This window comes from Dipteris shenzhenensis, chromosome 28 (genome assembly GCF_047967505.1).
Source record: "Dipteris shenzhenensis isolate YYH24624 ecotype China chromosome 28, Dip_SZ_1.0, whole genome shotgun sequence".
NCBI lineage: Eukaryota > Viridiplantae > Streptophyta > Polypodiopsida > Gleicheniales > Dipteridaceae > Dipteris > Dipteris shenzhenensis.
The window spans coordinates 47310946-47331618 of NC_141623.1; the positions used below are offsets into that span (position 1 = coordinate 47310946).

Here is a 20673-nt window from a genome sequence, read left to right on the forward strand (position 1 = left end):
ATTTCTTTCTTTCTTTCTTTCTTTCTCTTCTCTCTCTCATGGTGGAGGGACTAGCATAGTGGATTAGTGCTTTTTCATCTTTTGGAAGCCATGAAGCTTCTCCTTCTCTAGTTGTAGGTTTAGTTTCTTTTGCACTTGCTACCTTCCATATTCCCTTTTTCATGAGAATAAACTTCAGTTTTGTTTGCCAAGTGTGGAACCCCTCTCCTTCAAACTTATCTATTTTCAGTTTGGAAGCCATTTGGGAAGGTCTTACCAAATTAATGGCAGTGTCTAATCCCTTTACAAAAGGTCAATCTTTCTGAACAAAAAAATCACCTTCACCATATAGATGGAAATTGCAAGATAAGAATTCTGAAAAACCTAATTGTTTGGCATAATCATAACCAGTTGGCTTCTCCCACAACCTCTTAACTGGAGTCTTCTTCACCTTGTACTTTGTCTTTGTAGTCTTCTTGACATTTGAAGAGCTTTGAGAACTTGAGGTTGGCACGTTGTCAAGAGATTAGCACCAACTGAACTAACATTCTTTGAACTGAAATGACACACTTTGAACTGAATTTTGAAAGAATAATCTCTGAACTGAATGTTTACTCCTCAAGCATTTAGTGTAGCATAAAAAACTCCAAAAAATACACTAGAAATGCTTGCAGAGTACATGTAAACTTTGGAGGCTTGATACCTCACTCCAAGCATCACCAAGATGGGGGCTTTTGCTGCGCAATCATAGATCCATATGCAAGAAAGGCTCAGAACAAACCATAGCCCAAATGGTGCATTATAACCCCCGGGGCAGCAGCATCTCCTTTGCTTGAGGAAACTGTCTTCTCAAAAAAAGTCAACTGGTTTTTTGCCTAGTTCTCCTTCATTTATGGACCAAGTCGCCCCAAAATTCTTCAGAGGGTAGCTCTAGGTGTAGAGTAAGCTTGGCTCAGAGGAATTGCAAGGTAGTTGACTGAGGTGAGCAGCATTGCAGAAATGGCGCGGAAGACAGAGAGACAGTGCGCAGACATGGCGAGCGCAGACATGGCGACGTATTTCGTCAATCCCACCGGTCAGGAAGGTCACCCAAGAGTAAGGAAGGTCTGGCTGAAGGGGCTCCTCAAAGCATTGCGTGGATGGAGAGAACAGAGCTTCCCAAGCTCAAGGTAGAAGAGGGAGAGATAGGAGGCATTTGGGAAGAAGATGGAATCTAGTTGGAATCTTCTAAGAATCTCATTCTAGGCAATCAGATTCTAACCAAGCTCTGATACCACGTGTAAATCCATATGGAAGCAATGAGGCACACAATGTAAATCTTTATTCCAAGAGTGGTTACATATATAGGCAACTGCCTCCAAAATCATCTCCCTGATTATCTCAATCAATCACCTCCTATGATCACTCACTCATCACACCAACCTGACACACCTAACTAGAACCTTCTCGCACACCTACACTCACACACTTCTTGCATAGGACTCCAAGCCCATAGGCACACACACACACATCAATTTGCCCCTTCAAGGGTTCCTGACCTGCTCTAATACCACTGTTGGCTATGACAAGCAATGGAAGCTCAAAAATGGAAGCAAGAAGGAGAAAAACGAGATGTCGTAATAGATTGCTGCAAAAACTAAGAGTGGAGCCTCAAGGGGGAGCCAACATGACAAAACCCTAGGGCTAACTGTCCTAACTGGTCTAAGTGTCCTAACTGACCTAGGTGGTACATGTACTAACTGTGCCAATAGTCCTAACTGACTATAACTAGGCCTACAAGGCACATACCAAGGAATAAGTGGCATCTATGGATAGCCCATAGGATGGCCTACAAGAGCACCATTGGTGTGAAGCACGGATGTTCTCTATCACCCACTCGTTTTGGGCTCTACATTGATGAGATCACATCTTTTCTTGACCATATGGGAGGTGACAGATCATTACTGGCTGATTTGATGGTACAAATTTTGCTATATATGGATGATATAGTCCTCATATCATCCTCAGCAGAGTGAATGCAAAGACATTTGGAGGCGTTGGAGGAGAGAGAGACTTCACAGTCTACCTTGGGAAGACCAAGGTCATGATCTTCAATGCCTCACGTGTTGTGCTTCACTTATCGAGGGAGACTCAAATCCATAGAAGTATGTGACGTGACGTAGTGCTCTATCAGCCTCTCTGTCCTATGGCCTGATCGCCTCCTGTTGCTCTCTAATCTGTCATAGTAGGGTCTCCCTGTGTCGGCGCATCTCAAGTAGATATAGCCTAATGCAAACTTGGTCCTGGAAGTGGATCAATCGTGAGTGTGGACCGAAGCCGCTCCCCTCCTAGTAGAGGCAATGGTATCGTCCCCTGGTGAGCCAACCCTTCATTGCTGGGTTCTGAAAATGCACCTGGAAGCACCACCTCTGAAGTCGAGCTAGAGCTCCTTGTCCACATGTGATCCGTGCCCTGGCCGCATGAATCATCCTAAATACTGGCCTCGAGAAAACTACTCCCAAGTATGTATAGGATTGCACGATCTCCACTCGCTTACATCTTTCATAGATCGCCTAGCAAGCAAGGGCTCACTTCAACACACTAGTGCGACCAACGGCCATGCATGCAACACCCTTCTGAGGATGTGACTTACCGTGTCACGATCTGTGACGTATTCCTTTCTCTATTTCTAGACTTATGGATGGTTTGATGAATGGACACTTGTGGAAGGGTATGCCCTTTCGACGGGACACTTGCCCTTTCGACGGGACACTTCCTAATGAGGCACAACCCTTCACAAGAGACATCCTATTGAAGAGACATTCCTAATGTTATGTACCCTCTCATCAAGGGTCACACCCTTCACAAGGGGTACACACCTCTTCATGCACATACCCTTTGGAGTACACACCTTTTCATGTGTGACTCTTCACTCTCTATATAAGAGAGGCCCAATTGTATGGATGACAACAACATCTACCCTACAGACATTCAAGCAATACAATTATTCCTTGTTCTCTGCTATCTCAGTCTCCTTTCTGTTCCTTAGCACATTTCTAAATATAGTAAATCTAGGATTTCTTACATACCGAAGACTGAGTGGAGGCAATTTGAGCGGCTACAAGTGACTATGGGGTCCAGGATGATTCGCAGTAAGCCCTCAGTTCCACGTCAGATTTCTTACAGTGGTATCAAAGCAAAATCCGCTCCTGCCTGTAGGAAATGCCCCCCACCTTCTAGCGCCGATCTGATACATCTTTCCCGCTAGGACATCCGTGCACATTGTGCATGGAAGAGATGGAGAGGATGAGCGTAAAAATTTTTAGCGCCAACCCTGCCTAAAGTCATCTATGGCCTCTCCATCTCCCACACATCACGAGTTGATGTGAATGGACGTGACAAAAATCGTGTCTTTTCAGGTGCTTCGGCTGTCCCAAAACCAAGGGACACACCTTTTCCACCATCGGACACACCTTTTGATGAAGAGTCTTGACTCCTCACCCAAGGGACACACCCCATCGTGGACAAAAGGACACACCTATTCATGTAGGGACACCCCTTTTAAAAACAGGGACACACCCCTTCATGAAAAGGTGCACCTATTCCAAGGGTCACACCCCCTCGAATAGGCACACCTTTTAGGCACCAAGCACTTATAAAAGGGTACCTAAAGGGGTTAAAAAGGAAAAAAAACCCAGCCCCAAACCTTAGGTCTACCCTAGATTACCCAAGGGTCAACACACCCTTTAATTTTTGGGGCAACCACCCAACGTAGGCAGCCCAAACGAAAAAAAGGGCGTACCTTTTCAACGCCATGCAGATTTTCGTCATTTCACTCAGCCTACCTGCGCAGCCCCTAGCTATTTCGCTGCCCTGCCTGGCCTCGCCATTTCGCTGCCAGCCCCTCGCCATGTGCAGTCCTAGCCTCGCCAGGGTTTGCGGTCCTGTTTCCTTCCAGCCTGCAGCGTGAGAGCCTTGCCAGCCAGACTGTTCTGCCGCAAATCAACCTGCAGCTTTGGAAGCCCGCCATCCCTGCCATGATGCAGCCTGCAACCAGGTTTCGCCATTGACAGCCTGCCCTCCCTGTTGGAAAGGTCACCTCCCCATCTGTAAGCCCCCATATGAGGAGAGCGTGGGGGAGGGAGACCTAGGGCAGAAAATGTCCAGAGAAGAGAGAGAGGGGGGGCTGCCACATGGGCAGCACATAGGCTGTCATGTGGGCAGCCAGCTAAGGAAACACACCTGTAGTCAAGGTGGCTGCAACAGATGGCGCCAACAACAGGAGCAGATGGCGAGGCATTCAGCATCAGGATCTGGCCTGGAAGAGGTGAATCTGGAACAGCAGACATGGCGGGGTGTCCCAGGTAAAAGGCACGATGACATCAGCAATAGTACGGACGTGTACGGGAAGGACAAGGCGCCGGCAAAGGGCTGCAGCAAGGCGCAGTATAGTGGGGGTCTATGGGCAGGTCTATGGCTTGCAAGCAGGGCTGGCAGGTGGCAGGACAGCAGCAAAGGAGCTGGACCCTGCATGGAACAAAGGGCCAGCAAAGGGCCCTTATATAGGGCTGGTTAGGCTGAGCCAACCAGGTCGGTTGGGCCAGCCAACCTAGTCTGTCCAGTCGGCCCAGTCAGGGCAGACTGGTCGGTTTTCTACAGCAGGCCTCAGGGCCTATAAAAGGAGAGGCTCAGGCCTCATTTCATTATCCAGCAACCAGCAGTTCCAGGGCAGAAAGGAGCAGCAGGAAGCCACCCTTTGGGCCTATATCCAGGAGGTGAGAGGGTGCTTGAAGGGCTGCAGACTTAGCCAGGAAGGGCTGGACCTTGGCTGTCTTCTAGGGCAGCAAGGTGCTGAGATCATCATCCAGCCTAGCAGCACTTCAGGGAGCAGGAAGGAGCAGCAGAGCAGCAGCAGTTGGGCCTATGACCAGGAGGTGAACTGTGCTGAGGTGCTGCAGACTTAGCTCAGGGAGAGGCTGAACCTAGACTGTCTTCTAGGGCAGAAGGTTGCTGAGATCATCATCTTCTGGAGCAGCCATTCACAAGCAGGTTGGAGCAGTGGAACAGGGATCTGTGTGCTGCAGACAAAGCTTGGCAGGGGCTGCCCACCTAGGTTGATTCAAAGGCAGTAAGGTGGAGAAGAACACACTAGACGGAAAGTCTACAGACGCTCGAGGTGGAGCACGCGGACTCTAGTCTAGAGATAGCCAGCAGATAGGAGAAGGACTTTGTGGTAAGATCATAGGACCACACCATTGGTGAGACTCTAGATCTGTCTCTCTTGTATTGTGTCCATAGTTGTGGACGGAAATATATTATTCGGTGGTTTCTCTATCTAGTTTGGTTCATTTTCTATTGATGAGTCTGCACACCTATTGAATGCACATAAGTAAAGAAGTTTGTGATTCCACACCCACACCGCACACTGTGTGAGCTCCTGGGCATTAATTCCACTGCGTGTACCCTCTGTTTGGTATTTTCTAACATGGTATCAGAGCCCAAGTAGGAGGCTCACAGGTGTGGGAGCCTGAAAGCAGGGACCTTGCTGAAGGACGACCCTGATTCAGAAGCTCTAGGGAATCGACTTCCACGACTGGAGGATTGTGCCCTTGCAAGAAGGAGGGTGACTCAGGTTCAGTCAGGTGTCTTTAAAGTTTGCAGTCCAGGTGATCTGGAGATGTACTTTTGTTGCAGACCTTGCCAAAGGAAGGACGGGTTGAAACAGACCCTCAAAGCATGGTGCCTGGAAGACTCCAGGTTGTTCACTCATTATGAGGGGGACGACTGGAAGATCGTGACGGCTGGATTGCTCGAGTTCAGAGGCGGGAATGTGACTGAAGGAGCTGGTACCAGGAGGTGCTACCAGAGATGGACCTGTGTACCAGGATGGTGTGCGGAAGCGGAACCGGACCTGGTGGAGCAGGGGCCACTGGATGAAAAGCCAGGAAATGATTTCGACATCAAAGGGTTCCAGAGGACTACGACCAGGGAGTTACTGGAGCATCTTCATCGACGTGTTGGCATTGGGCCGAGATGTGTCGGTGAGAGGGGGTGTTGGAAAGGTCACCTCCCCATCTGTAAGCCCCCATATGAGGAGAGCGTGGGGGAGGGAGACCTAGGGCAGAATATGTCCAGAGAAGAGAGAGAGGGGGGGCTGCCACATGGGCAGCACATAGGCTGTCATGTGGGCAGCCAGCAACACACCTGTAGTCAAGGTGGCTGCAACAAATGGCGCCAACAACAGTAGCAGATGGCGAGGCATTCAGCATCAGGATCTGACCTGGAAGAGGTGAATCTGGAACAGCAGACATGGCGGGGTGTCCCAGGTAAAAGGCACGATGACATCAGCAATAGTACGGACGTGTACGGGAAGGACAAGGCGCCGGCAAAGGGCTGCAGCAAGGCGCAGTATAGTGGGGGTCTATGGGCAGGTCTATGGCTTGCAAGCAGGGCTGGCAGGTGGCAGGACAGCAGCAAAGGAGCTGGACCCTGCATGGAACAAAGGACCAGCAAAGGGCCCTTATATAGGGCTGGTTGGGCTGAGCCAACCAGGTCGGTTGGGCCAGCCAACCTAGTCTGTCCAGTCGGCCCAGTCAAGACAGACTGGTCGGTTTTCTACAGCAGGCCTCAGGGCCTATAAAAGGAGAGGCTCAGGCCTCATTTCATTATCCAGCAACCAGCAGTTCCAGGGCAGAAAGGAGCAGCAGGAAGCCACCCTTTGGGCCTATATCCAGGAGGTGAGAGGGTGCTTGAAGGGCTGCAGACTTAGCCAGGAAGGGCTGGACCTTGGCTGTCTTCTAGGGCAGCAAGGTGCTGAGATCATCATCCAGCCTAGCAGCACTTCAGGGAGCAGGAAGGAGCAGCAGAGCAGCAGCAGTTGGGCCTATGACCAGGAGGTGAACTGTGCTGAGGTGCTGCAGACTTAGCTCAGGGAGAGGCTGAACCTAGACTGTCTTCTAGGGCAGAAGGTTGCTGAGATCATCATCTTCTGGAGCAGCCATTCACAAGCAGGTTGGAGCAGTGGAACAGGGATCTGTGTGCTGCAGACAAAGCTTGGCAGGAGCTGCCCACCTAGGTTGATTCAAAGGCAGTAAGGTGGAGAAGAACACACTAGACGGAAAGTCTACAGACGCTCGAGGTGGAGCACGCGGACTCTAGTCTAGAGATAGCCAGCAGATAGGAGAAGGACTTTGTGGTAAGATCACAAGACCACACCATTGGTGGGACTCTGGATCTGTCTCTCTTGTATTGTGTCCATAGTTGTGGACGGAAATATATTATTTGGTGGTTTCTCTATCTAGTTTGGTTCATTGTCTATTGATGAGTCTGCACACCTATTGAATGCACATAAGTAAAGAAGTTTGTGATTCCACACCCACACCGCACACTGTGTGAGCTCCTGGGCATTATTTCCGCTGCGTGTACCCTCTGTTGGGTATTTTCTAACACTCCCCCCCCTTGTTTCGCCAGCCCCTATTGCGATTCAGCTGCAATCTGTTTAGCCAGTCTTGATTGATACCTGCAGCCTGTTGCGCCATTGATAGCCTGCTCCCCTTTGTAGCGCTACATTTTCCTGTCAGATCAGCAGCAGTTTCAGCCTCCTATCGCGATGAAGACAGTCTGTTAAAACAGCCCGGACCAGACAGGCCAGATCTGCTCCTCGCCAACCATTGCAACATGGATCTCCGGACAGCGATTTGCAAGCCTCTTCTACGCAACAAATTGGCAGATTAAATCATTGCCAGGTGGAGTCTTTCCATTCTGCTTTCAAGGATTCTCTTGTCATTATCAAATTACAGCAAATGAAAGACGCTCCCTAAGAGCATGGAAACCCCTGGTAATTCACCCGGCCTTTCAAGGACACCTCAGGCATCATCTATCACACAATATCGTGTTCAGATTGCACAACCAGCCCATTTCGGAGCTTTTGCATCGTGGGTCTTCTGTGTCACGTGCCCTCCTAGTGATTTGGACCACATCCTATACCTTCTGCGTGAGGCACCTCAGTTACATTACTTCCTCAGCACAGTACAGGTTGTGTTCCACGAGACACGAAGATACCCAGAACCCGATATTCCTCAAGAGTTTGCTGTCCAGCTTTGGAGAGAATTTTACCCCTCACCTTCGGCATCTCCAAGGTACTCTCCACCTCCTTCAGCTCCCAGATATCCTCCTATACAGGTTGTACCTTCTCCAAGACAGTATTTACACTCTGAAGGCACTCCTTCTCCTGGATATCCTCCACTTCCGACAGCAGCTCCTTATCCCTTCTCAAATCCGTGGACTCTGCAACCTACTCCTGTCCTCTCACGAGCAGTAACACCACTTTCGGCATCACCAGTGTTACCTCAGACAAGACCTCCTTTACCAGACTTCCACGGGTGGTTCCATCCTGCCTAGCCTGCCCCCTCCAACATGAGCAACCTCAGGGAGCAGCCCGAATCTTCTTCCAGGAATGGTACAAACTAGAGCGCAAGTTCGCGCTTTTCTCACAGAGATCTCCAATATGTCGCAACGCTCGCGTGAAGCCTCTCCAAAGATCAAAGACTCAAGTCCAAAAAAGACCCCTGAAGTCAACGTACAAGGCGAATCACTATTGCAACTTCAAATTTCCCAGCTTCAGGACAGCATCTCCGACTTGGTCCAGAAAGTTCAACTTCAAGATTCTCACAGTACCACACATACAGAGGATGACGTGACGCAACCAGGCGACTATGCGGATTCATTCCCACCAGAGGTAGAAAACACTGAACTACGTGCCCTCTACCGTTTACTTCAAGCTTCCAAAACTAAAAGACTTGACATCAAACTTCCGGAAGCCTACACTGGTCAACGCAATCGCCGAACAGTTCACCAATGGCTCGCAAAAATGCGCATGTATTTTGATACTGTTGACCTCACTGAAGGCAAAAAGATCGCCTTGGCAGCCTCCCTCCTCAAGGATACAGCTTTTCTATGGTGGCAAAGACGCTTAAAGGACGGCAAAAGTGTGTTAACATGGGAACGTTTTGAACGCGTGCTCCGTAAGCAGTTCATACCTGCCAATGCGGACTTCCAAGCACGTTCAAAACTCCGACAGTTGAAGCAAACGGGCTCCATGTCTTCCTACATCTCTCAGTTCACCACATTGGTGCTGGAGATTGATGGTTTAACTGAGGATGATCGCCTTCATGCTTTCATCTCAGGCCTAAATCCCTCGTTACGCATTGATGTCCTTAAAGCAAACATCACCACCACAGATGGTGCTATTGCTTACGCAGAGCGCATTACAGATTTCCAAAACACAGGGAAGCAGAGTGCTAATCACACACAGAACTCTACTATGGCCAAAGGTGCTCGCCCTCAAGATAACACCAGGTTTCAAAAAAACTTCGGTAATCAAGGTCAGCGACAGTCTCAAGATCCCCAGAAGACTCAGAAATCATTTGCTGGATTCCAACAGAAGCACTCTTCCAAGGATCGCGCCTCTTCTTCTTCACAAAGTCATTACCGACATCCCCAGCATAAAGGTGCGGCCACTGACAAGAAGAACAACTCCAGCACAAAAGGACTTTGTACCATCTGTACAGGCGACCATAGATGGTTCGATTGTCCCAAGCGACCAAAGCAAAATTCCAATATGGAACCTAGCACTTCCCAGACAGAAGATGCTACCCCAGCACAAGACAAGAAAGGCAAAGCTGTTCGAATGGCAAATACCATCCACCTGAGCCTTGCCAGCAACCCCGAACCTTCCCTGGCCACTCAAGTACTTTGTGTTCAAGGATCGATTCGTGGAACAAAGGTCACTATCCTCATCGACAGTGGCTGCTCTCATAACTTCCTAGCTAGTTTTATGGTCGACAAACTTCGGTTGACCACCAGTCCTAGTCTCATGGACTATCAGATTGAACTCGCAAATGGAACTACTTTCTTGTGCAACACCAGAATCAAAAACTTGTCTTTTCGCATCCAACATTATACGGACAAGTTGAACTTCGACATCATGCCTCTTTCTCGGTACGATGTCATACTTGGACAACAGTGGCTCTACGACTATGATCCATCAATCAGTTTTCGCAGCCATACTGTCCAGTTTGTCCACCAGGGAAAACTTATTGAGCTAACTGGTTCTAGAAACTCTCCTTCAACCCCAGTTGCCTCTGCCCTACAAGTAAAGAAGTGGGTTCGTAAACGTCAAGTAAAGACTTCACTTCTGTTGGTTACGGCAGTAGAGGAGACACCAACAAAGGATCCTCCTGAATACCTCAACCAACCTTTTTTCCAGCCTTACCTGGATATTTTTCCACAGGAATTGCCAAAGCAGTTACCACCTCGACGACCAGTGGATCACCCAATCCAACTTATTCCCGGCAGTAATCCACCGTCGAAACCTCCTTATCGGGTTTCTTACACTCAAAATGAAGAAATCCAAAGACAGGTCACCGAACTACTCGACAAAGGTCACATTCGGCCCAGTCGCACCCCTTTCGGATCTCTTGTACTACTTGTGGAAAAAAAGAATAAGTCAATGCGCCTCTGCATCGACTACCGAGCCCTCAACAAGCTCACTATCAAAAACAAGTATCCATTGCCTCGCATCGATGACCTCTTCGATCAACTTCTACATGCAACACAATTCTCAAAGATTGATCTTCGTTCAGGTTATCATCAAATTCGCATACGAGAAGGCAATGAGTACAAGACAGCTTTTCGAACAAAGTATGGACACTATGAATGTTTGGTCATGCCTTTAGGGTTAAACAATGCCCCGGCCACATTCATGACATTAATGAACGACATTTTCAGGCCTTTCCTCGATAAGTTCGTCATCGTTTACCTCGATGACATCCTTGTTTTCAGCAGATCCCTACATGAGCACAAACAACATCTTCACCAAGCTTTTGAAGTTCTCCGTGCAAATTCTCTCTACATCAACATTGAGAAAAGTGAGTTCTTCAAGACCCAACTCGAATATTTGGGACATGTTATTTCCGCTCAAGGCATCTCTGTGGATCCCAAGAAGGTCGAGGTAATCCGAAACTGGCCTACTCCTAGGAATGTTCATGATGTCCGCTCTTTTCTCGGATTGGCAAACTTCTACCATACAAAGGTCTATCAGTTTTCCGAAATCGCAACTCCTATGTCCGAATTATTGAAAAGCACAGCAATTTTTCAGTGGCTTCCCGAAACAGAGTATAGTTTCCAACAACTCAAGCAAGCACTCACTACCACACCAGTTATGGCTATTGCTGACCCAAACCTTCCATTTGAGGTCATGGCCGACGCTTCCGACATCGCTACAGGAGCAGTCTTGATGCAAGAAGGCAGAGTTATTGCTTTTGACAACCATAAACATTCTGATATCCAAACCCGATATCCGATTTATGATAAGGAGTTTCTTGCCATTGTACATGCTTATCGCTCTTGGAAACATTATCTCATGGGAGCCGACTCTGTGGTCATAGTTGCACGAAACGTGCGTTTCGTGGGCCGAAACGGAAACGCCGTTTCGTCAAGAAACGGTGTTTCGTATTTTCTGTTTTCCCAAAAACCCTAAAAACGGGATTTCTTTCAGAATTTCGCCGCCTTCGTCTTTCGCCGCCTCCCGCATCCTTCCTCCACTTCTTCAAGCTCTCTCCATCCCATCCTTTGCTCTTGGACCTACCCTCACCTCCATCCTTCTCTGAGCTCTCTCCATCCTCTTCATCCTTTGCTCCATCTTCTCCATCCTGCAAGCTGCAGCCTGCAGCTTGGCAGCCTGCTCTCCTGACTCCATCCCTCCATCCTTCTTCTCTCCATCCTCTCTTTAATCTTACCTTCTACCTCTCCATCCTCCTCCTCTCCATTCTCCTTCACTTCTACCTCTCCATCCTCTCCATCCTCTTTTACCTCTATCTCTCCATCCTCCTTCTACAGTCTACCTCCCATCCTTTCTCACGAGTCACTTGTGACCTCTCCATCCTCCTTCTCACCTCTCCATCCTCCTCAATGCCGAGAGATGCTTATTGGGTCCATGTCTCCCTCCTGGATAGTTATAAAGGAGGCGGTGGCTCCAAGAAGTGGAGATGCAACTATTGCGGCATAAGCAAGACGGGGTCTGTCACACGGGTGAAAGACCATCTAGCAGGTGTTCCCTGCAAGGATGTAGGACCTTGTGAGTTCGTGCCTACTGCAGTGAAAGGTGGCCTAACAGAATGGAAGCGTGCGCGTATGGCAGCCTTGGCTGCAAAAAGTGGAGGACAAGGGCTGCAAGATGAAGAAGAGGCTGCTGACACTGAGCCATTGGATGATGCCAGCACATTGGGTTCTGCAAAGAGAAGTAGAGGGGCATCAACTCGAGCGCGGGTCCTAGTGCCACAAGAACACCCTTGCCACATGGATCAATTAGTGTGGATGCTAGTGCGGGGAAAAGAGGATCACTGCAAAGGTCTAGCATTCAAGCACGCTTGCAAAAGCAAGCAGTGAAGGAGGCCACTAGTGAGCTCACAAAGCTCTTCATACAATGTGCAATACCATTTCATGTGGCGAAGACTACACGATGGAGGAAGGCCATGAGAGCCGTAAGCCGCATTGGGTATGAATGGGAAGGGCCTACATATGAGGCCTTGCGGACAAGAGAGCTAAGAAGAGAGAGGGAATGTGTGGAAGACCAAATGAAGCCCTTGAAAGAGACTTGGAAAAAATATGGATGCACACTCTTATGCGATGGATGGTCAGATGCACGCAAGAGGAATGTGTACAATATTTTAGTGTCTTCTTGCAAGGGAACCATGTTCTTGAGAGCCATAGACGCTTCCAATGCAGGTACAGTGATTACAGTGCTGTATATTTGGGAGCATTTACGGGCAGCCATTATGGAGATAGGTGTTGAGTATGTGGTGCAGGTGGTGACAGATAATGGCAGCAATTGTGTGTCAATGGGTGCCATGTTAGAAGATGAGTTCCCTAAGATTGTGTGGACACCCTGTGCCTCACATTGCCTTGATCTTTTGATCGAGGACCTAGGGAAGATACCTTGGATTGATGCCATCTTCTCCACAGCCCGCAGTATCGTGAAGTTTGTCACGAAGAGACCCAAAGTCCTCAGCATCTATCGGGCTTACAGTGACCTTGAGCTATTGAAACCTCCAACCACAAGGTTTGCTTACATGTTCATAGTGGAGAGGCTTGTGCGAGTGCGCCAGGGCTTGTTGCGCACGGTTGTGTCTCGGGAGTGGGGAGATTGGGATGATAGAGGCCAAGCAAAGTCTATCAAATTTTTTCGCATGATCATGGATGAGTCTTGGTGGAATCAGGCGGAGGCATTAATCAAATCGATTAATCCTATCTACACGGTGCTTCGCATCACAGACATGGAGGGAAGCACATTAGGGCTCTTGTACGAGTTTATGGACAAGATTGGAGAGGCCCTCAACATAAACACTTCCCTATCGCCTGATAAGTAAGACTTTTTACTTTTGTAATATGTATAATTATTGCAGTTACTAAATGGCAATTTGTTATCATGAAGCCTGGAATTTTCAGATATATATTATGTATGTACTATTATCTATAGTCTATGAATTTTGCATGCATAATGCATTCTAATTTCTTATGGCATGATTTAGGGTTGAGTCCATCCGTGCTATATGGAATAAGCGGTGGAATTGGTTCCACCGCCCAATCCATGCGGTGGCACATGTATTGCATCCGCTCTGGCGCAGTCAAGAGCAATATGAGAATGACGAGTTGGAGGAGGGGATGCAACAGTATCTACAAAATTGGACGGGTGGTGACTTGGAGATGCAACGAAGACTGGAGGATGAACTTCTATTGTTCCGCAATCACAGCCTCTCCTTTGGTCGACCTACAGCTAGGCTCCGAGAGACACAGTTGCAACCTGTCTCCTGGTGGGAGAAATATGGCAACTGTACTCCTACTTTGGTAAGAGTCTAAGAGACAAGTTCCAACGCCACTAGTTGGAGCTTAGTCGTTAAGTAATTTGAAGTTTTATCTACTACAAATATGTTTAAAGTTATCAAGTTCCTGATACTTATCTCGGCTTAATTGGCTTATGGCAGAAACGCCTTGCTATACGTGTTCTCTCACAGGACTGCAGTTCTGGTCCTTGTGAGAGGAACTGGAGCACTTGGGCCCTCTTTCACACAAAGAAGAGGAACAGATTGAGCACGGCTCAATTGGAGCGGTTGGTGTTTTGTCATTGCAACCTCCGTCTCCTTGAGTTCACCGCCGGCTGCCCCGAACCTCGCCAAGTGAATGTAGACAAGGTGGACGTGGAGAAGATGGAGGTCATACCAGATATCCCACGGGAGGAGCTGGACATATACACCATGTTGTATGAGGAGCTGTCAGCACCAGCACACCACACACGATCATACACTCAACCATCTGGAGATGGTGCTAGTACTTCAGTTGCACCCGATGGTCCTGATCCTGATGTTGATGATTCTTCTTCAGACAGTGACACAGATGCCTCGAACTTATCTGAGGACGCAGAGGATGACGATGACGAGGAGTCCATGGATGATGCAGATGATCAGTAGTCCTGCTGCTTTTTTTTATATCATCCATGAGTGCTTTTATTTTGAGTCTTGCATGACTCATGAGTCATGAGTCATGAATCATGATCATGAAATTTGTGGACCATGAATCATGATCATCTATGGAGTCTGGACATTGAATACTTTCAAGTTTCAAGTTTCAAGTTTCAACTTGTGTGCTAAGTTTAAACTTTTAAGTACTTCAAACTTCTAAATTTCAGATTCTTGTAATGCCAAACTTGTTAGTCATGACTCATGATACATGTTGATTTCAGATTATTGAAGCATCATTCAAGAATTTAGAATCATAGAGGCATGAATCATGAATGATGCATTGATGCTTGAAGGCTGAAGCCTGAAGCTTCAACCTTCAAGTATAGATAATTGTAATTTGTATTATGTATGATTTGCACTCTATTGATAATTATATTATGTATAAAAAATAAATTTTTATACATAAATTGTATCATATTGCCGTTTCTTCCGTTTCCGTTTCGGCGGGGCCCGGAAATTCCGTTTCTTCCGTTTCCGTTTCGGCTGGTAACTATGTCTGTGGTCAAGACAGACCATCACTCTCTAAAGTATATCTTTACTCAGCCAGTCATGAACGCTCGACAAGCACGCTGGGTTGAGTTTCTGGCCAACTTTCACATGACCATTGAGTACATTCCAGGACTACGCAATGTAGTTGCAGATGCTCTCAGCAGGTTACCTCTAGCATCAGCTATGGTAATCTCTACATTATCTGTGGATGTTCCGAATTCATTCAAAGGAAAGTATTTCAATGATAAAGACTTCGGCACAGCAGTACAGGTTCTTTCAAAAGATCAACCTTCGACTTCCAAACAAAAGATTTTCTCTTCCTATTCTTATACGGACGACCTTCTGTATTATCAAGATCGCGTCAGGATGTTCGACGTCTTTTGTTAAAAGAGCATCATGTAGTTCCTTATGCTGCCCATCCAGGCATCAACAAGACTTATCGGTTACTCAGTGCAACATACTACTGGCCTCAGATGAAAAGCGACGTCATCAAAATGGTTACATCTTGCTTATCTTGTCAACAAATGAAAGCAAGCCGACGACTTCCAGCAGGACTTCTTCAACCTCTTCCAGTTCCAATTGAAAGGTGGGAAAGTATTTCCATGGATTTCATTACAACACTACCACGATCCTCCAGAGGTAACACTCAGATTATGGTAATTGTTGATCGATTGTCCAAAATGGCACACTTTGTTGCTTGCAAAAGCAGTGCACAGGCTCTGGACATAGCCAAACTCTTCATACAACACATCTTCCGACACCATGGATTGCCCAAGAATATCATATCTGACAGAGATCCTAAGTTTACCAGTCACTTTTGGATTTCAATGTTCGAATCTTTGGGTACAACTCTACTGTTCAGTTCAGCCTACCACCCAGAATCAAATGGCCAGACTGAAAGAGTCAACCAAGTTCTAGAAGAAATGCTTCGACATTATATTCAGTCACGCCTCGCAGCTTGGGAAGAGTATCTACCACTCCTTGAGTTTGCTTATAATAACTCTTTCCATAGTGCCATCAGCATGACTCCATTCCAAGCAGCTTATGGACACACTCCGATTGTACCAACGAATTTTGTACTTCAACATCGAGTGGCCCTAGCTGATCAACTGGTTCAAGAAATGCAAGACATTCTACTGCAAGTCAGGGATCATATGCGAAAAGCGCAAGAGCGGTATCAACGGTCTGCCAACAAACATAGACGTCACCTGGAATTTGACACTGGTGACATGGTGCTATTATTTGTAGCCCCACATCGCTATAAGACGGTTAAGTCTGTGTTTCCTAAGTTGCGACCAAGATACTATGGACCTTTCCGGATCGTCAAGAAAAATTCACCTTTAATTTACAAATTGGAATTACCACCATCATGGGATAAAATCCATCCAACATTTCATATTTCTTGGCTAAAGACGTACATTCCAGGCGATGAAGCAGTTCCTCCTGCAGGTGATTATTGTTGGGGTAAAGGCACATTGCCACCCCTTTATTAAAGATATGACACCTATGACTGTCTTAAGACAGTCATAGGGTGAAAAACCTAATCCTAATAAAACCTATGAGTTTGTGGTGTGGCTCATCACTTCACACCCGCATCTTTTGTGTCATCTCTCTATCTCACTCTCTCCCCGTTGTACTTCTCCCTCTTTCCTTCACTCTCAACTGGTATCAGAGCCTTCAGTCTCTCCCTCCCCACTCCTGCCTACCACTCCCCCTCCTTATCCCCTCGGGACTCGTGCCCTCAGCAGCAACAGCAGCGTGGGCGGAGCTTGGCATTGCGCAGGCAGCGCAGGCTGCAGCGGGATAGCGAGGGCAACAGCGCGGGACAACAGCGCAGGCGGCAACGGGGCAGCGCTGGGCAGCAGCGCAGGGCAACGTGCGTGCAGGCAGATCAGGGCGGCGCGGAGCAGCGCCAGCTGCTGCTAGCTTAGCCGCTACCCGCTACCAAGCGGGCGTAGCCAGTGCGCAGCACCGGCGCGCACAGGCAGCCTAGGGCCTCGCACAAGGCGGCGCGCAGGCGCGCACGCAGGGAGCTCCTGTACGGACGTACGGCCATCCGTACCGCCGTACGGACTCCGTACAGGCGTCCGTACTGTACGGACGCCGCCGTACGAGCTGTGTCAAGGAGCTGCATCAGGGAAGTACAATTTTGATATTTTTTTTCTTTTGGATCTGTACCCTGCACAGGTACAGCAGGTACAGTGGTACCCTGCACAAGTACACAAGTACATAAAGTACAGAAAGTACAGCAGTTTTCTTTGGGGAAAGAAGAAAAAGAGAGAGCATTCCCGACTGTTCAGTTCTTCAAACTGTGTTTTTTTTTAAGGTACAGCAAGTACACTCTTGTCCCTCGTGCTTGAGGTGACTAGTACCACAGTGTGTGGTGGTTGCACAGTTATCTTGTTTCGGGAAGGTAATGCCTTGATTTTGCAGAGGGCTTTTATGCTTTTGCTGAGTGCAAATCTCAGCTTTTGGGTGACATTTTCAAAGGGCTTTTGCCTGGAAGCTTATGCAATGTATGCCTTGAGGCAGTGTGGAGCCAGGGAGCCCACATTGGTCTTGTTTCCGCAGTGTATTCAGTGACATTTCTGCAGGTCACATTTTGTGTACGACACCTTGGAAAATCTCAGTTGAGCCACGCTTGGCCAGGGCGCATCGAGTTTACTCGGTCCCTAACTGTCCATCGTTGACAGTGCTCAAAAGATTTTCTCTTCAGTGTTTGTACGTTGGGATCTGTGTTGTTATTGTGTACACAGGGCTGTTTATGCATTGCATTGTCAGGTGAAAGTGCCAGGAGAGCGCTGTATTTTGTATGCTTCCTCAGTGTTGAGGTGTTTTTCACTTGGTACAGGTGTCAAATCAAGGGGCTTTTGCCCAGATTTTGCTTGAGAGCACTTGGGTTACTGTTTGAGACCTTCAGATGCCTTTTATCCCCTTGGCAGAAGGGTGATTGCTTGGGATATGTCCCATTTTCTGTTGCAGGTTTGTGACAGGCTGAAGTGTCTGGAGTCTCTATTCAGTGAACAAAACAGTATATGACAAGTGGTTTATGCATATAAAATCAGTGCAATACCTCATCTGAGGTGGGAGAAGTGATCAGGACAGCAGTGTTTTGTGCTTCGTCAGCTGATGATGCACTGTTAAAGCACTTGTGGAACAGCTGCAGCATTCTGAAATTACTGTTTTATGCCTATTTGAGCACGGTACAGTGTGTCAGAAGGTACAGTAACTGGAGGGAAATTTTTCTGTTTTGCTGCAGATTTTTTTGACAGTAAAAACAGCACTATTGTGAGTGCTCCTGGCTCTTGATAGAGCAGGTTTTTCTGAGAAATCAGAATTTTATTCAGTCATTTTTGACTTACAGGGAGTCAGGTACTTTCCTTATCTGATATGGCATCAGGGGGAAGTGAATCATCAATTCTGAACATAAAGAAATTGGAAGGGACACACAATTATGCATTATGGGCAGAACAGTGTTTGAATGTACTTCTGCTAAAGAAGATTTCTAAGCCCATAAGGGTGAAGGGTGTCAAGCCATCTGGGATGTCAGATGATGAGTGGGAGGAGCTAGATTTGTCCGCGAGGGCTGCTGTCATGCTTACTCTCAGTGATTCTCTTGTGTTCAATGTTCAGGCTGAAAAGACCTCTTATGGCCTATCGCAGAGGCTAGAAGAGTTGTATGCCCAAAAGAGTTCAGCCAGTAAGGTTTATTGGTTGAAGAAGCTGGTTGATCTTCGCATGAAGGAAGGTACAGCTATGACCTCACACTTGAGTGAGTTCAATGCCATCTTTACACAGCTGATTGCACAGGGGTTGAACCTTGATGAGGAGTTCAAGGCCACTTTCTTGTTGTGTACCCTCCCTGAGAGTTGGGACACTTTCAAGACCACCCTGTCAAATTCAAATATCACTCTTATATATGCTGATGTAGAGAGCTCTCTCCTTATGGAGGAGATGAACAGGAAGAATAATGCGGGCAGCAAGTCTTCAAATGCTTTGCAGGTACAGGAAAGAGGCAGGACTCAGCAGAAGGGGAGATCTGCTAGTAAGTCCAAATCCCGCAGTCAGTCCCGTGGCAAAAAGGATATTGAATGCTTTTATTGTGGCAAGAAGGGACATGTGAAGTCTAAGTGCTTCAAGTTTATACAGGATCAGAAAGCCAAGAAGGCTGAGGCAAAGGATGCAGGCAGTGGAAGCAAAGGCAAAGGCAAGGCCAAGGTAGATGACTTGGATGCAGTGAATGTTGCAGCAGAGGACAGTGACAGTGACAAACATGATGTTTTATGCTCTTCTGCTGTAATTGCACATACATTGGTTATTGATGGCCATGACATGCACACCTGGCTCTTGGATTCAGGTGCTTCTTTTCATGTTACTCCTCATAGGGAGTGGTTTACTTCCTACACAGGTACTCATGGAGTTGTTCACCTTGGGAACAACTATGCATGTCAGATTGCAGGGATTGGCAGTATACAGATAGTATTCCCTGATGGACGCACATTTATGCTTGATGGTGTTCGCCATGTGCCGCAAATCAAGAAAAATCTGATTAGCACTGGCTTGTTGGATGACAGTGGTTACCACACCACATTTGGGGATTCCAAATGGGTGATTACTGATGGCCAGGTTGTAGTGGCTGAGGGTTTTAAGAGTGATACCTTGTATCCTCTTTATGCTGCCAAAGGTTTCATTGTGGCATAGCCGGTTGGGACACATGTCCGTTAAAGGAATGCAAGAACTGTCACGTTTGGGTTATCTGCCGTCTCTTTCATTTTCAGATTTGCCTACTTGTGATCATTGCATATTTGGCAAGCATTCTATGACTCCTCATAAGAGGAGAACTCCCCAAAATAGTGCACCACTTGATCTAGTGCACACTGATTTGTGTGAGATGCCACAGCTATCACTAGGGGGTGCAAAGTATTTCATTACTTTTATTGATGATGCCACACGCAAAGTGTGGGTCTATTTCTTGAAGCATAAGAGCGATGCCTTAAATGCTTTCAAGAAGTTTGTCGCTCAGGTTGAGAATCGGACAGGTCGCAGGCTGAAATGCCTCAGATCCGATAATGGGGGTGAGTATGTGTCACATGCTTTTGTGCAGTTTTGCGAAGCTAAGGGCATTAAACAGGAACTCACAGCCCCTCATAATGCATCTCAAAATGGTGTAAGTGAGCGGATGAATCGAACTATTCAGGAGAAGGTTCGATGTATGTTGTCTTATGCTGCATTGCCCCATGGCTTTTGGGCAGAAGCCGTGCAAACAGCAGTTCACATAATTAACAGGTCGCCGAACAAGGCTTTGCAGTTGAAAGTGCCAGAGGAGATGTGGTCTGGCAAGCCACCTTCATATAAGCACTTACGCGTGTTTGGCTGCGAGTGCTTTGCTCATATACGCAAAGAACTGCGCACCAAACTGGAGCCAAAGTCTTCCAGATGCATCTTTATGGGTTATGGTGACGAAGGTGAAATGGGGTACAGGTTATGGGATCCCGTTAAACGGAAGATTATACGCAGCAATGATGTCATCTTTAAAGAGGATAGTGTACACAAAGAACCCGTGCAACCTGTGGAATACAGGAGGGTTGTTTATGATGATGTCGGACAGCAAAGAATGCCCATTAATATGCAGCAGCAGGCTGCTGCAGAT

The 20673-nt window shown here is 47.4% G+C and overlaps 2 protein-coding genes across 4 annotated transcripts in view; one reads left to right on the forward strand and one right to left on the reverse strand.

Annotated features, from left to right (window-relative positions):
- LOC147883628 (zinc finger CCCH domain-containing protein 27-like) overlaps positions 1–20673 on the reverse strand; it is a 67673-nt gene that overhangs the window by 40177 nt on the left and 6823 nt on the right. The gene's annotated exons all lie outside the window — the stretch shown is intronic.
- LOC147883630 (uncharacterized) lies at positions 1012–14598 on the forward strand. Its single transcript, XM_087399231.1, has 3 exons — positions 1012–1148; positions 13548–13863; positions 14001–14598. Exons 1-3 carry the CDS (start codon positions 1012–1014, stop codon positions 14481–14483), a joined length of 936 nt encoding a protein of 311 aa, XP_087255357.1. The 3' UTR covers positions 14484–14598.

What these genes read in the sequence shown, in the direction of transcription:
- LOC147883630 (XM_087399231.1), top strand. Translation starts at nt 1,012, where the DNA reads ATGGCGAGCGCAGACATGGCGACGTATTTCGTCAATCCCACCGGTCAG. An exon ending in CAGAGCTTCCCAAGCTCAAG is followed by an intron (nt 1,149 to 13,547) that starts GTAGAAGAGGGA and finishes GGCATGATTTAG; the next exon opens with GGTTGAGTCCATCCGTGCTA. An exon ending in GCAACTGTACTCCTACTTTG is followed by an intron (nt 13,864 to 14,000) that starts GTAAGAGTCTAA and finishes GGCTTATGGCAG; the next exon opens with AAACGCCTTGCTATACGTGT.